At 47.4% G+C, this 15,981-nt stretch overlaps 1 protein-coding gene across 1 annotated transcript in view; it reads right to left on the bottom strand.

Annotated features, from left to right (window-relative positions):
- CDK6 (cyclin dependent kinase 6) overlaps positions 1-15,981 on the bottom strand; it is a 140,886-nt gene that overhangs the window by 90,369 nt on the left and 34,536 nt on the right. The window contains exon 3 of the mRNA XM_083189453.1: positions 11,149-11,284. Coding sequence (XP_083045579.1) covers positions 11,149-11,284 — 136 coding nt within the window. The remainder of the gene's footprint in view (positions 1-11,148; positions 11,285-15,981) is intronic.

The following is a 15,981-nucleotide window of genomic DNA, read 5'->3' as shown; positions in this document are numbered from 1 at the left end:
GGTTAGGGTAAGGCACTTGCTGGAGGGTTAGGTTTCGGCAGAGGAAGGTTAGGGTAAGGCACTTGCTGGAGGGTTAGGTTGCAGCAGAGGAAGGTTAGGGTTAAGCACTTGCTGGAGGGTTAGGTTGCAGCAGAGGAAGGTTAGGTACTTACTGGAGGGTTAGGTTGCAGAAGAGGACGGTTAGGGTTAGGCATTTGCTGGAGGGTTAGGTTGCAGAAGAGGAAGGTTAGCATTAGGCACTTGCTGGAGGGTTAGGTTGCAGAAGAGGAAGGTTAGGGTTAGGCACTTGCTGGAGGGTTAGGTTGCAGAAGAGGAAGGTTAGGGTAAGGCACATGCTGGAGGGTTAGGTTGCAGCAGAGGAAGGTTAGGGTAAGGCACTTGCTGGAGGGTTAGGTTGCAGCAGAGGAAGGTTAGGGTAAGGCACTTGCTGGAGGGTTAGGTTGCAGCAGAGGAAGGTTAGGGTTAGGTACTTGCAGGAGGGTTAGGTTGCAGAAGAGGAAGGTTAGGGTAAGGCACTTGCTGGAGGGTTAGGTTGCAGCAGAGGAAGGTTAGGGTTAGGTACTTGAAGGAGGGTTAGGTTGCAGAAGAGGAAGGTTAGGGTAAGGCACTTGCTGGAGGGTTAGTTTGCAGCAGAGGAAGGTTAGGGTAAGGCACTTGCTGGAGGGTTAGGTTGCAGCAGAGGAAGGTTAGGGTAAGGCACTTGCTGGAGGGTTAGGTTGCAGCAGAGGAAGGTTAGGGTTAGGCACTTGCTGGAGGGTTAGGTTGCAGCAGAGGAAGGTTAGGGTTAGGTACTTGCAGGAGGGTTAGGTTGCAGCAGAGGAAGGTTAGGGTTAGGTACTTGCAGGAGGGTTAGGTTGCAGCAGAGGAAGGTTAGGATTAGGCACTTGCTGGAGGGTTAGTTTGCAGCAGAGAAAGGTTAGGTACTTGCTGGAGGGTTAGGTTGCAGCATTAGAAGGTTAGGGTAAGGCACTTGCTGGAATGTTGGGTTGCAGAAGAGGACGGTTAGGGTTAGGCACTTGCTGGAGGGTTAGGTTGCAGAAGAGGAAGGTTAGGGTAAGGCACATGCTGGAGGGTTAGGTTGCAGCAGATGAAGGTTAGGGTTAGGCACTTGCTGGAGGGTTAGGTTGCAAAAGAGGAAGGTTAGGGTAAGGCACATGCTGGAGGGTTAGGTTGCAGCAGAGGAAGGTTAGGTACTTGCTGGAGGGTTAGGTTGCAGAAGAGGAAGGTTGGGGTTAGGCAATTGCTGGAGGGTTAGGTTGCAGAAGAGGAAGGTTAGGGTTAGGCACTTGCTGGAGGGTTAGGTTGCAGAAGAGGAAGGTTAGGGTAAGGCACATGCTGGAGGGTTAGGTTGCAGAAGAGGAAGGTTAGGGTAAGGCACTTGCTGGAGGGTTAGGTTGCAGCAGAGGAAGGTTAGGGTAAGGCACTTGCTGGAGGGTTAGGTTGCAGCAGAAGAAGGTTAGGCACTTGCTGGAAGGTTAGGTTGCAGCAGAGGAAGGTTAGGGTAAGGCACTTGCTGGAGGGTTAGGTTGCAGCAGAGGAAGGTTAGGGTAAGGCACTTGCTGGAGGGTTAGGTTGCAGCAGAGGAAGGTTAGGGTAAGGCACTTGCTGGAGGGTTAGGTTGCAGCAGAGGAAGGTTAGGGTAAGGCACTTGCTGGAGGGTTAGGTTGCAGCAGAGGAAGGTTAGGGTAAGGCACTTGCTGGAGGGTTAGGTTGCAGCAGAGGAAGGTTAGGGTAAGGCACTTGCTGGAGGGTTAGGTTGCAGCAGAGGAAGGTTAGGGTTAGGCACTTGCTGGAGGGTTAGGTTGCAGCAGAGGAAGGTTAGGGTAAGGCACTTGCTGGAGGGTTAGGTTGCAGCAGAGGAAGGTTAGGGTAAGGCACTTGCTGGAGGGTTAGGTTTCAGCAGAGGAAGGTTAGGGTAAGGCACTTGCTGGAGGGTTAGGTTGCAGCAGAGGAAGGTTAGGGTTAGGCACTTGCTGGAGGGTTAGGTTGCAGCAGAGGAAGGTTAGGTACTTACTGGAGGGTTAGGTTGCAGAAGAGGACGGTTAGGGTTAGGCATTTGCTGGAGGGTTAGGTTGCAGAAGAGGAAGGTTAGCATTAGGCACTTGCTGGAGGGTTAGGTTGCAGAAGAGGAAGGTTAGGGTTAGGCACTTGCTGGAGGGTTAGGTTGCAGAAGAGGAAGGTTAGGGTAAGGCACATGCTGGAGGGTTAGGTTGCAGCAGAGGAAGGTTAGGGTAAGGCACTTGCTGGAGGGTTAGGTTGCAGCAGAGGAAGGTTAGGGTAAGGCACTTGCTGGAGGGTTAGGTTGCAGCAGAGGAAGGTTAGGGTTAGGTACTTGCAGGAGGGTTAGGTTGCAGAAGAGGAAGGTTAGGGTAAGGCACTTGCTGGAGGGTTAGGTTGCAGCAGAGGAAGGTTAGGGTTAGGTACTTGAAGGAGGGTTAGGTTGCAGAAGAGGAAGGTTAGGGTAAGGCACTTGCTGGAGGGTTAGTTTGCAGCAGAGGAAGGTTAGGGTAAGGCACTTGCTGGAGGGTTAGGTTGCAGCAGAGGAAGGTTAGGGTAAGGCACTTGCTGGAGGGTTAGGTTGCAGCAGAGGAAGGTTAGGGTTAGGCACTTGCTGGAGGGCTAGGTTGCAGCAGAGGAAGGTTAGGGTTAGGTACTTGCAGGAGGGTTAGGTTGCAGCAGAGGAAGGTTAGGGTTAGGTACTTGCAGGAGGGTTAGGTTGCAGCAGAGGAAGGTTAGGATTAGGCACTTGCTGGAGGGTTAGTTTGCAGCAGAGAAAGGTTAGGTACTTGCTGGAGGGTTAGGTTGCAGCATAAGAAGGTTAGGGTTAGGCACTTGCTGGAATGTTAGGTTGCAGAAGAGGACGGTTAGGGTTAGGCACTTGCTGGAGGGTTAGGTTGCAGAAGAGGAAGGTTAGGGTTAGGCACTTGCTGGAGGGTTAGGTTGCAAAAGAGGAAGGTTAGGGTAAGGCACATGCTGGAGGGTTAGGTTGCAGCAGAGGAAGGTTAGGTACTTGCTGGAGGGTTAGGTTGCAGAAGAGGAAGGTTGGGGTTAGGCAATTGCTGGAGGGTTAGGTTGCAGAAGAGGAAGGTTAGGGTTAGGCACTTGCTGGAGGGTTAGGTTGCAGAAGAGGAAGGTTAGGGTAAGGCACATGCTGGAGGGTTAGGTTGCAGCAGAGGAAGGTTAGGGTTAGGCACTTGCTGGAGGGTTAGGTTGCAGCAGAGGAAGGTTAGGGTTAGGCACTTGCTGGAGGGTTAGGTTGCAGAAGAGGAAGGTTAGGGTAAGGCACATGCTGGAGGGTTAGGTTGCAGAAGAGGAAGGTTAGGGTAAGGCACATGCTGGAGGGTTAGGTTGCAGCAGAGGAAGGTTAGGGTAAGGCACTTGCTGGAGGGTTAGGTTGCAGCAGAGGAAGGTTAGGGTAAGGCACATGCTGGAGGGTTAGGTTGCAGCAGAGGAAGGTTAGGGTAAGGCACTTGCTGGAGGGTTAGGTTGCAGAAGAGGACGGTTAGGGTTAGGCACTTACTGAAGGGTTAGGTTGCAGAAGAGGAAGGTTTGCATTGGGCACTTGCTGGAGGGTCAGGCACTCGGGGAGGGTATCAATGAGGGTTAAAATAGCCAAAAAAAACATATTAAAAACCATGTGTGAACCTTTTCAGTCAACATATTGACTCTAATAACCTTTCGATTACCCATCGACTATATACTGTCTATCCTTCAAACCACGCTCCGCAGAAAAACGTTTTATTACTAACAAAAACCTATTTTTCTTAAAATGTTTTTTTTTTTTTTTATTATTTTGGAACCTGCAACTGTGCATGCAGAGGGGATTCTCACCACTACCAGCACCGCTGGGGAGATTGGGGATCTCTACGGATCCCGTGTGAACCTGTTCTTGGTAGACTTGCCCATAAAGATTTTCTGTTGCTGCGATAATCGGTGATAGCATTGTCTTTGTTTTCTGTAAGTTCATAAGTTATACATAGGTGCCTAAAACGCAACACCAACGCAGCTAAACAGAATAATTCATAGTATGATGGAATGTATAATCTTCAAGAGGTATTTATCGGTATGCGGTCATTAGGTCGACACTATTAAGGTCAACATGGCTACGTTTGACAGGGTCAAAAGGTTGACACAAGCATGATGTAGGGCTGCAGTACAGATCAAACTTAAATATAAAATATGGGAGCCCAGCCCACTCCCAGTGAGTCAGTTTGAATGGCAGTTCGAGTGAGTCCCCTATTTGAATTTGAACTGTGCTACCCTTTAACAATGGTTGGGAGGTGCCCGAAAATCCCAGCCCCCAAGGACGGTGGGGAAGTCTCCCGCAATCCCCCAGAACCCCCCCTTCCCAGCTGAAAATATAAAATACTAGGGAGGACTGGGGAGGAAAGGGCATGGCCGAAAAAACGTGAATAGCGTAATTTTGCGTAATTTTGCCCCAATCCACAGACATGGGGGCAGGGCCTTGTGACATCAGCCTATTATATGCGCCCCCTGCCTAACCTCCTTACTGACTGCAGGGTGCTGCGGTCTGAAGGTATGGGCCCCCCATTGGTGTAAACGAGTCCTGGGTCATATAACCCGGACTACCAGTTTACACTGCCCCTGAACCCGGGTTTCACCTCTGTTCAATCTGGAGCATTTATACCCCTTTTACAACATAGCCCCAACCCGGGTTATTGCCGCGCCACTCAGGGTCGGAAATTGGTGTAAATCTAGTAAAAGAAAATATCCCGGGTTCTCTTACCCTAGGATCCAACTCTGCAAATGCTCAGGGTCGGACAAGGGGCATACCCGGAGTCAGGAGCTGTGTAAACGGGTAACCCAGGTCAGAACCTGTTTCCACCAACTGGGGAGCCCATACCTACGGACTGCAGCATCCTGCAGTCCGTGCATAGGTTGGACAGGGGCCGCGTACAGCCTATGCTGCTGTCTGCTCTACTATGCAGACAGCGGCGGAGCCAGGTAGGAGGTGATTGGATGCCTGTGTGCGGGATCCATTCACCTCATGAACGGAGTCTGGGTGCAGCCCAGAAGCTTTCCATGTTGCTGGGCTTAGCCCCCAGCGTGTCAGTTGTCATCACGGGGGTCCTGACTGGTGGAGTTCCCGGTGCATGGAGATGATGTCATCCCCAAGCGCTGGCATTAGGGCCTGCCTTCACCAGCATCACCAGCCCGGCATTACGACGGTGTAAAAGGGGACACCTGCCGGATCGCATCTGGGTTGGAGCAGAGTCCAAAAACCTGGGTGCGACCTGGCATTTTTGGTGTAAAAGTGGTATACAGGTAACTGGGTTGAATTGCCAGGCAACACTACCCAGGTTTGGTCTTTTTTTACCCCGTTTACCATGCAGTGACCCTGGCTGATTGCAACAACCCAGGTTATTGCTTTGGTGTAAAAAGGATCTGCATATTTCTCCAGTTTATCTCCCCCAAATGCCACAAAGCCCCTCTGCATTTAGTACCCATATTACGGTCATCTTCACAACCAAAAGAACAGGTGCTACTACTAAACTGCATTTTTCCTGGCCATTTCATCTAATGTTTTAAGTGTCATCTCCCACTTACTGTAGATCAGGATAAAACTCAACCAAACCCTGAAGAACCCCACACACTATGTAGCATAGCCTGTAGCAGGCAGCTGTAATGGGAGATGTAAATTGATGAGACTAGAAATAAAGATAAAAAGAACTTTCCCATTCTCACTAATGGCAGTGCTATGATTTCTGAGGGGATCGGATGGCCATATGTAACTGTACCTCAGAAGGACGAATAATGCACAGCTGTCACACAAGAAACTGACAGAATGAATGCACAGGGTAACTTACAGCCCACAATTAGTGCGACCACATGATCCTGGCCACAGGGAACAGGCTCACTAGAAGCAGATTTTACTGTCGGCACTTTGAAATAAGAGTTTCAGAACTGGGAACAGCTGAAACCCTCCGTAATAATCAAGGTGATATTGCATTGTACACCTAAGCATTACTTTGCGCTAAAACCGCTCCTGATTATATTGCGATATCGGAGCAGTTAAGGTTTCATCACTTTGTACGTGTCGTATTAAGTGCTGCCGCCATCGGGAGTTTTGGATTACATGGCTAACAGGGCAATCCTGAATAAGGAGCGACTGAATCCAGTGTAAAAGCTGAGTACACACTAGTTGACATTTTAAACAAGTTTGTCGTTACTGACCGTTCGGTATGACAAATACTTACAATCGTCCAGTGTGTACGCATGTTAGCGATAGCGTCTGCAGCTCAATCTGACAATATCATCGACAACCTCTATACTCCTGACTAAGGGACCGATTCAGAGTTTATCGCTGATATGCGAAACACTGCGTGATTATAGAGATAGACTACACATGTGTACAGATCATAGCGCACATCACCGGTGACTCCTACCTCAGCGGAGGAAGGGGGCTGCCGTGATGCGGACCCTTCTGCTGTTGCCAGGCTCCTGGTCCCGGTCTGCGCCGCTCCCAACCATCAGTATTGTCCACACCACGGGGCTGGCGCATGCGCAGTAGCTTCTTTGGTACTGCGCTTGCACTGGCCCCCAGCCTCTATGGGCTGCTTTTGCAGCTGCCCCTGGAGGCATATTCAGGGTCTGCATGCGCAGTATCGTCCTTGGACTGCACATGCACAGAACCCATTTTTATGGGTTCCGGAGGAAGGAAATACCTCCCAATGGGACTACGTTGGTTGACTGGCAGGTCAGACTTCCAATAGGAAGTCACTGCCATTCACAGTGAAGCCAGAGCGGTCTCACAGACTGCATCTGGCTTCACTTAGGCAGAGAACAATGGCGGATTTTACCTGGGGGGGGGGGGGGGGGGGGAGCTGCAGCTCTGCAGCCCATAGGTGAAAACCGGCACTGGCGCACATGCTCAAGGGTGAATAGCAACAGAGATAGCGTATGAATATCATCGCAACTTGATTGACAAGAAAACAGCATTTGGGGCTGGACGCCGGCCATTGTCAGGGGATGTCCAAAAAGTGCCCAGGTGTTATAAGAGAGGGTCTGTGAGGTCAGCATTGGCCTCCATCAGACTGTCTCCATCACAAATGACCGGTAGGGTCAGATTTACACTTGTACAGACTGGATAAATAAATTGCGTATGGATGTGCAACAGGATAGCAAATAGCGATATTTTTGCAATTCATTTGCAGATTTGTATGTGGCAGATTTTCTTTCTATCTTGGCGGTGGCCATCTACTCGCAGTCATCTGCAACTTTGCATTGTGAGGCCAAAGAAACCACATTTGCGTCACAGTCCTTGGCCTCTCCACACCTGAGAAACAGAGGACACTCCTCCCAACGTCCCTAGCCATGAACTTATTGAGAGGCAGAGGTGCGCTACTTTCTGAGATGTCATCCCAGACCCCATTCTGCACATGCGCAGTTTCCAGATAATCAGGTTTTCTTATCCAGTACATTCTAAAAGCCAGGAAAACTGCAAACTGCAGCTGATGCTCAAACATATTCCATGCACACAGACCAGCCCGCTAGACAGGCTGATGCAGAGTTGTCGGCAGAATGGTGGTAAAGAATTCGGAATAAAGAGTGCGGAATCGTGTATTTTCTCCCATATGCAAAACTGTATCTGCCTTAGCACCACCACAGTATATAGGACATAAGACATAAATATTTGAGTGCCAACGTTGCTGTGACAACAGTGACTGTTCTTTTAATATAAATAAATACAAATACAGCCCAGTGAATTATTTGGAGTTTAGGTAAATATTGCACCCTATATGCGAGCGGCGCTGGCACTCAAAAAAGTTTAATAAAAAAGTTTTGCTTGCCAATTTTCACACCTATTTCGTCAAAGTCCCTTGGCACTCAAAGGGTTAAAGGCGAATGTTGGGACATCGATTTGAGAGTAAAACGCTGCCTCCATTATCCCTTTCAATACAAAACCGCCACAACAGCACATTCTGAATATCCGCCCTAACCGCACCGTAAACCTACACACGAGTTTGGCAATGCTTAAATAAACAGCGAATAGGGATTATCAGAAATCTGCTGGCATCGCAGTGATTACATCCGACATTGTACATTCGGCTGGCGCTGAACAATTCACAAATGATCTAGATTTGTAAAAACACCAGCGGAACGCTCTAATGCGAGCCCCATCTTGTACCCATGAGATCCTCTTGATGTGGCAGGATATTTAGGTCCAGACAAGAAATCAAATGTTTTATTTAATGCACGGAATATTTTTCCTGGCAAATAAAGTGAATTAAACGTCGGTTTTAGCAAGCTTGCATCCTGCACGGGGGAAAATAATAAAGGTCTAAAAATGTGTGTGGGAGTATGATGTCAAGTTACACAAAACGTTTACTGAAATGGGAACAGCGTCCTTCATTTCATGTATTTGTTGTATCTTAAGGCCCCCATACACTAAGCGATTTTGGGACGATTTCATCCGATTTCGGCACTTTGTGCCGATAATCGGGTGAAATCGGCCCAAAATCGCAGGTGTGTGATATCTGATCCGGTCCGATGCGCGGTCCCGTGCGCATCGGACCGGATCAGGGAGGTCGGACGGTCAGTACATACGATCACGTCCGACCTCCCTGTATGCATAAGCCTGCCCACCTGACAGGCATATGCATGCAGACACCGGGGGAGCAGTGGGGCGGGCAGCGGGTCCCTGAGTGCTAAGCTGGCGGCGCCGGCGAGTGCTGACCTGGCCGGGCGGTGATGATCATAGATATCAGCAGCGCTGCGGGAGTCGGGACGGGACGCGCAGTGGCGGGTATTACATTTTAAAATTCCTGTCAAATGACTAGCCGTTCTCTGATTGGCTGAGCTCTCAGCCAGCCAATCAGAGAACGGCCAGTCATTTGACAGGTATTTTAAAATCTAATACCCGCCACTGCGCGTCCCGTCCCGACTCCCGCAGCGCTGCTGATATCTATGATCATCATCACCGCCCGGCCAGGTCAGCACTCCCCGGCGCCGCCAGCTTAGCACTCAGGGACCCGCTGCCCGCCCCACTGCTCCCCCTGATAAGAGCACCGCCGCCCCCTGACCCTCACGATTTATCACATGTCAAATTTGGCTCAAGTGCCAAATTGTGTGTGAGCCTCCCGGGGAGCTCCCGGGCGGCTCACAGGAGAATTGGGTCCGACTTGTCCTAAGGACAAGTCGGCCTAATGTATGGGGGCCTTTAGGGCGAGATGTACTAAGCCATGTACAGATGTACAACCAATCAGCTCCAACCTGTCATTTTTCCAACCCAGCCTGTAACATGACAGGTAGGAGCTGATTGGCTGGTGGTTTAGCACTCTCCATTTTACACCTTTCTAACTTAGTACATCTGGCCCTTAATTTTAAATCCATCTATAATGTTATCCCCAGCAATGCTTCTGGCACGGTGCCTCGCTACGTTTGGCACACTAATTTATTCTCCCACCATGCCCTAGAGGATGGTAGGGCATGAAATACCGCCTGTCGGCACATGTTGACTCAAACATAAAAAGTGAAAAACCCCTATGTCGACCTTTTGTCTGTCGACCAAATGCTTGTGTTGACCTAACCCATGTCTACCTTCAGTCGTGTCGCCCTAGTGGTGACAACCTAGTTACTGGAGACCTAGTGACCGTATCCAATTTATTTATTATCAGTGGCTCCTACCTTGGTGGAGGAGAGAGACTGCTGCGATACACCCCCCCTCCCGCTGGTGCCGCCACTGCCGGATGCTAATCTGCTGGTAATACCAGCAGATGAGCGAGGGAGTGGAAGGCTTACCTTAGCATCCTGCTAGGGAAAGTCGTCCACCCTGGAGAAAATCGCTGTAACAGGCGAAAAACGCTCCTTGTGTATGCCCTAGAGCGTTTTTCAGCCCAGCGATTTCCTCCATCATCGTTATCCATACACGCTGGGAGTGTGTATGGACTGAAGGAACCACAATGTATTTACAACCTTTAGAAATAAACAATATATATGTTTGTTTATAGCTCACTTACTTGAAATATTACTTTAAAAAAATATTTGTCCAATTTGAGCAGATGTGTTAAAGACAAAAACATAGGGCGCCAAATGTGATCGAGTTCAAGTGAGAGTTTTTGGGAGTTTGCCGCTATAAAATAAATGGGAAAACTCCCAAAATCTCTCACTTTTTGTTTTTATCACCCTTTTACATTTGGCCCATGGGGTTACATTTAATAGGATGTCAAAATAAGCGCATTTTCAGATTTTGCAAAAAAATAAATAAAAAAATAACCGGCATGGGGCCCCTCTTCCTGAGCATATCCAGCCCCGGGCTCAAAACCGAGTAGGAGTCCCCTGGATTTTATAAAACCAGGTGCAAGGGCTGGTCCTGGTTTCCAAAATACGGGGTACAAAACTAGTAGGGGTCCCCCCCGTATTTCAAGAACTAGCACCGGGCCCAACCAGCAAACAGGGTAATGCCACAGCCGGGAGGAGACTTTTTATACAAGTTCCCCCCGGCCAAAGCAGTCACCCCCAGACCGGTCAGCATGAGCAGGGATCCTGGGGAAGTGGGGTCCCCCATTCAGTATTTACCATCCCAAGCTGAAGCCCGGGGCTGTCCCTGATGACCCTGGGCGGTGGCTACCGGGCTGATAAATGTCTAAAAGTAAAAGAAACTATTGTGTATTGTTGTGGAACTACAAGTCCCAGCAAGCCTGAACCGCATGCAGGGACTTCAAGAACCACAAGTCCCTGCATGCGGGGCATTAAAGGGCCCACTGGGACTTGTAGTCCCACAGCAGTACAAATAGTTAAATGAGTGCACAGATCACACTGATCTGTGCATGGTTCTGTCAAAATCGCCCATCACAACCTGGTCTGTTTATGTGGAGATTTTTTGTAACATTTTCCCGAATTCACATCCCATTAAATTTGCGATTCGTATACTTTTTAATGGGTAAACAACTGGATGCCAATTGAAAAATCTCCACTACAGAATGTGTGAATTCGTGGCAAAAAGTGGGATTTTTACTGCAATTTGCGAACGTATGAATTCAATTTGCCTAAAAATTGCATCCCATGAAATGTCACCCATGGTGTTTTCTAAAAATTCTAAATAAATCAATCTGGACTACCGGCATTGCATGGGGAAACATACATATCATCTTTTTGTAGAGTCACATATATAGTATGTGTGTATACCTTTATTGTTTCATTGGGAACCCCGGGGTCTGGCACTTTATCCAAGTAAGTTGTCAAATCTTGATCAACATGTTCAAAAACCAGTGTTAGCTTTGTCTCTCTGTCTGTCCGCGAAACAGTACAGACATCAAACAACCTGCAGGAGAGAAGAGGGAAGAATGTCAGCAATAAATATTGCAAACCTCTTACTAACCTACACAAAACACTACAGTATGTTAAATATAGATAACAAAGTATTTATTTGACGTAATACAAGTAAATAAAAAGCAGTTGCAAAAAATGGGAAGTGCAGAGAAAATCTTTTTACGTGTAATAATTTTTTTTTTTTTATTACAGAGGATAAAAGATCTGCTCAACTTATTTAGAGGAGGAGGCAACAGGCAATACCCAACGCGTTTCATCAGTTTGACCAAGAGTCAATCGGTCAACACAAATATTTAACCTGCACAAAGTCGAGTGTAACATGTGCAGAGAGAATTAGATTTTGGCGAGTTATTTTGTTTCTGTGCATGATAAATACTGACCGCTTTATTTTTACACTGCAATATAGATCTCACTTTGAAGTAAAACCAGCATTTGAGATGCGGGCAGTCATAAGCGACATCCCAGTGCTCAGAATCCCATCAAGTGGTTGGTAAGAATTCCTGCTCCTCTCCACCTACCCCCCGATCCTTTCATCCCCTCCCTCTCTACAGCCTAACCCTCTCCTTTAGTGACTGTGGGCCAGATGCACTAAGCTTCAAAAGTGCTAAAATGGAGAGTGATAACCAGCCAATCAGCTCCTGTCTGACATTTTTCAAACAGTCTGTGACATCACAGATACGAGCTGATTGGCTGGCTGTATATCACTCTCTATTTCACTTTTGAAGCTTAGTGAATCTAGCCCTATACCAGACCAAGTTATGTACAAGGGGATATTGCACCAGCCAATCAGCTCCAATATGTAAATTGACAGTTTGAGCTGATTGGCTGGAGCATTATAACCTTGCACATAATGGGGGCAGATGTATTAAGCCCGGTGAAGAGATAAAGTGGAGAAAAAAGAGATAACGCACCAGCCAATCAACTCTCAACTGTCATTTTTCAAACTGATTGGCTGGTGCTTTATCTCCTTCTACTTTATCTCTTTACCAGGCTTAATAAATCTGCCCCAATGTTCTTTATGGGGACAGATACCGCTTCTCCAAGCTTCATGAAGGGGGTTGGAAAGCAGCCTGGATTGTTCGGTTTGGTTTTCAAACCTTTACAATCTACCCACCTACTGGTTGGCCGACTTCAGAATGGAGAGCAGAATGAAAGCTGCTTCCATACATCTGATACAGTACTTCCATATATCCAACTATTGTGCAGTGGCTCCTGCCATCTAACCCGTCGCCTGGCCATCTGCACGGTCGTGCAACGTACGGCCACTCCATATTTCCGAACATCTTTGCTAGTTTCCCTACAGAAAAATACCACAAGTGTTTCTCTCTCGCTCAAAAACATTTCCCAAACTGGAAGTATTCCCTCTCACTACAGTCACGAGACACGTTCAAAGACCCTTCAAAAAGTCTGGAGAATAACTGCCGGTGACGTCGGACATGGCTATAAATTCTTTTTTGAGGGTCATTGTGACCATCTCGTATGCAACGCAGCACAAACCAAGGATCTTGCTGAATGATCATTTAAAAAAACAAAAACAAATTCTGAAGGGAATAAAACGCTCTGTAAATTATTTTGGTGGTAGGTTAGGAGCCTGTAATAAATATATTTATATGAATCCACACGGAATGCCGACGGACTGCCTATAACGTAACACATGTAAATAAGGAGGAAGACCAGGCAGGTCTGAGCACGAAAGTATAAACACTGGAAAATATTTCCTGCTGTATGATTCCTTTGTGTTGACCTAAATTTACTTAAAATTTTTTCAAAAACACCTTTTCCTGCCAGGTATTTATCACGCTGCCAAGGCTATTGATGCATATTTTGAAAAAAAAAAAAAAAAAATGGTTTCTCTGTTATAAAAGTAAGCATATAAATCATAATTTATTTTTTTCCAGGGGGCAATAGAAGTTTACACGGTTGATGGATGGCTTCTGTAACCCAAATTGCATTTGGAAGCACAAAATGTCTTACATTTGGGATACAAACTGTAAGCTTCTTCTTAGCAAATGAATCTTCTGCTGATTGGTTGGAACGCGTTATTATGCAAGGGCTATGGTTGCTCGCCTGTTGGACAATACCGTCTGTCAGAAGTCTGGCCCAGGATATGTTTTTTTTTTTTTTTTTTTTAATACCATAAGGAATTAGAACATTTTGCAAATTGCAGAAATGCCGACCGCTCCAACTCGTCATAAGCAAGGACTTGCTACACTTTATCAAATATCCACAGCAAAAGTACTAGGTAATGCTTTCTGCCCTCTTCTCTGGGAAGGGGAAGCCTGGTCCCGGCGTGGGGGTGTGGTCATAGTGGGAAGATGTGCAGTGCGTGGGGGGAGGAAGGGGGGCGAGCGGCATTGAATAACTGGGAGGGGAGGACACTACGATGATGAAATTTAGTGCAAAACACATCATCGTTCCCCATTGGTCTATCCATTTGTTCTTGTAAGTGGGCGGCTGATGGGTTGCTGAGGTGGGAGGTCCGAGGAGATGTGGGAGACTTTCCCTCCTTTCCAGGTGGCTGGAAAGGAGGGAGACTCCTGACCGTTCCGGTAGTGTAGGCAAGTATCACTTTAACAGAAATATTTATTTATTTATATACCGCACACATATTCCGCAGAGCTCATACACGATAAAATTGCTGAGGGCGATGAGATGACCGCTCCCGTGCACATCCCATCGCACAGCTCAAAAAGTATGTGCTGCACATACTTTTTGTACTAGGTTGCATCTCATTGTATTGCAAAACGTATGCAATGTAGTCCAAATTGCATACAATAATTGCATATAATTATAGAGAATATTTGAATATTCACATCAGTCCCTGCACCAGTGGAGCTTACAATCTATATCCCCTACCACATGTACACACACACAGACATTCTAGGGTCAATTTGTTGGGAGCCAATTATGCCCCTTTCAGACCGCACTTTGGAAATGGTATATTGCCGTTTTTTTCCGATTTAAAACGGTAATCTGTGCGGTCTGAATGGTGCAGATCCAATTAACCGGTTTGAAAATACCGTTTTTTCAAACCGGTTAAAATGCAGGGTCCTACCCGTTTCAGACCCGGTATTTTAGGATCAAAATCGGGTCTGAAACGGTATTTAGGACCCAGCCAATGAGCTGGGTCCTAAATTCAGCGCAGTGAAAATTTAATGAGCGCTCATTAAATATTCACAGCACTGGAGCCGCCCCGCGCGCGTGTCGACCCCCCCCCCCGCGCGTGTCGACCCACCCCCCGTGCAGCCGGTACCTCCGTTGTGGATCCCGGCAGTGCAGTATGGTCGGAAGCACTCGTAAAAAAAAGTGTCTTTCAGAAAATGGCTGCCCCATAGGAAAACCCGTTTAAAAAAACTGTCTTTCGTATGGGGGAAGCCATTTTCCAAAAGTCACTTTTCTTATAAGAAAAATGACTTTCGGAAAATGGCTACCCCCATACGAAAGACAGTTTTTAAAACAGGTTTTCCTATGGGGCAGCCATTTTCTGAAAGACACTTTTTTTCAGTGCTTCCGACCATACTGCAGTGCCGGGATCTGCAACCGAACTCAGGTACCGGCTGCACGGAGGGGAGGGGGGGACGGGGGGGCTGCATGGAGGGGGGGGGGGGGGGGGAGAGGGAGGCGGCGCTGAAGGCTGCACTGGCTTTGACCCTGTATTTGGAAAGTTTCCAAAAACGGGTCTGCCAGTGTCAAAAAAATCGGCACTTAAACGGTAATATACCGTTTAAGAGGTGCGGTGTGAAAGAGGTTTTACCTGGCAGACCCGTTTTTGAAAACGTTTTCAAATACAGGGTCAAAGCCAGTTATGCGGTCTGAAAGCAGCATTAGCCTATCAGTATATTGCTGGATTGTGGGAGGAAACCCAGAGTACCCGGAGGAAACCCACGCAAGCACGGGGAGAATATACAAACTCCACATAGTTAGTGGGATTCTAACCCATGACCTCAGTGCTGTGAAGCAGTAATGCTAACCATTACACCATCCGTGCCGTAAATACATGTGTAAGCGTACATCGGGAGTTACTCAGCCTAATATTGGGCACACACTAGGCCGACGGAGCCAATCTCTCTGACAATCGGTAAGTGCATACACACTGTGGAGAGAAGCGCATAGGCAGCGGTACCCCTGCACGCGATAAAAACCCAGAAAAACAGTTTTTAAACGCATTTTCGATTTAGTGCATCCCATCCTTAGATAGAGCTCAGAGAAGGTGCAAAATGTACTGGATGCAGCGGATTTCAGAAGCATTTTCAGGGGAAAAATAAATAAATATGCCAGACACTAAAAGATTCTCCTGCAAGCCAGCGTGCCAAGAGGGGTGCGATGGCAGCAAAGATGGATGAGTCAATACCAATATTACAGGATACTAATCAACACATATGCAAAGATATATGGCAGTGAGCCCCAACCAACTGTCTTTCTGAGTAAACAGAGATTCTCGAGCATCTAAACAAAAGACACACAGAATATCAATAGGAGTACAAAAGAAAAAAAATAATTTGTGCGGCCACAATTTTGAAATGCAAAAAAATGGCGCATAGCGGACTCTGGAAATCTGCTCAGGGAATAAAACTTTATTTGTGGGAGGGAAATCACATAAACCAGCACAATGGTCTAGCGCCAGTACCCAATTTCAAGTAATAGGCGCTGTTATATGGGACGGATTTCTCTATTTGCAAAACGGGAGGA

Source organism: Crinia signifera, chromosome 5 (assembly GCF_055691185.1).
Source record: "Crinia signifera chromosome 5, ASM5569118v1, whole genome shotgun sequence".
Taxonomy (NCBI): Eukaryota; Metazoa; Chordata; class Amphibia; order Anura; family Myobatrachidae; genus Crinia; species Crinia signifera.
Note: the sequence above shows the minus strand (reverse complement) of the source record. Positions and strands in the feature narration are given on the sequence as shown.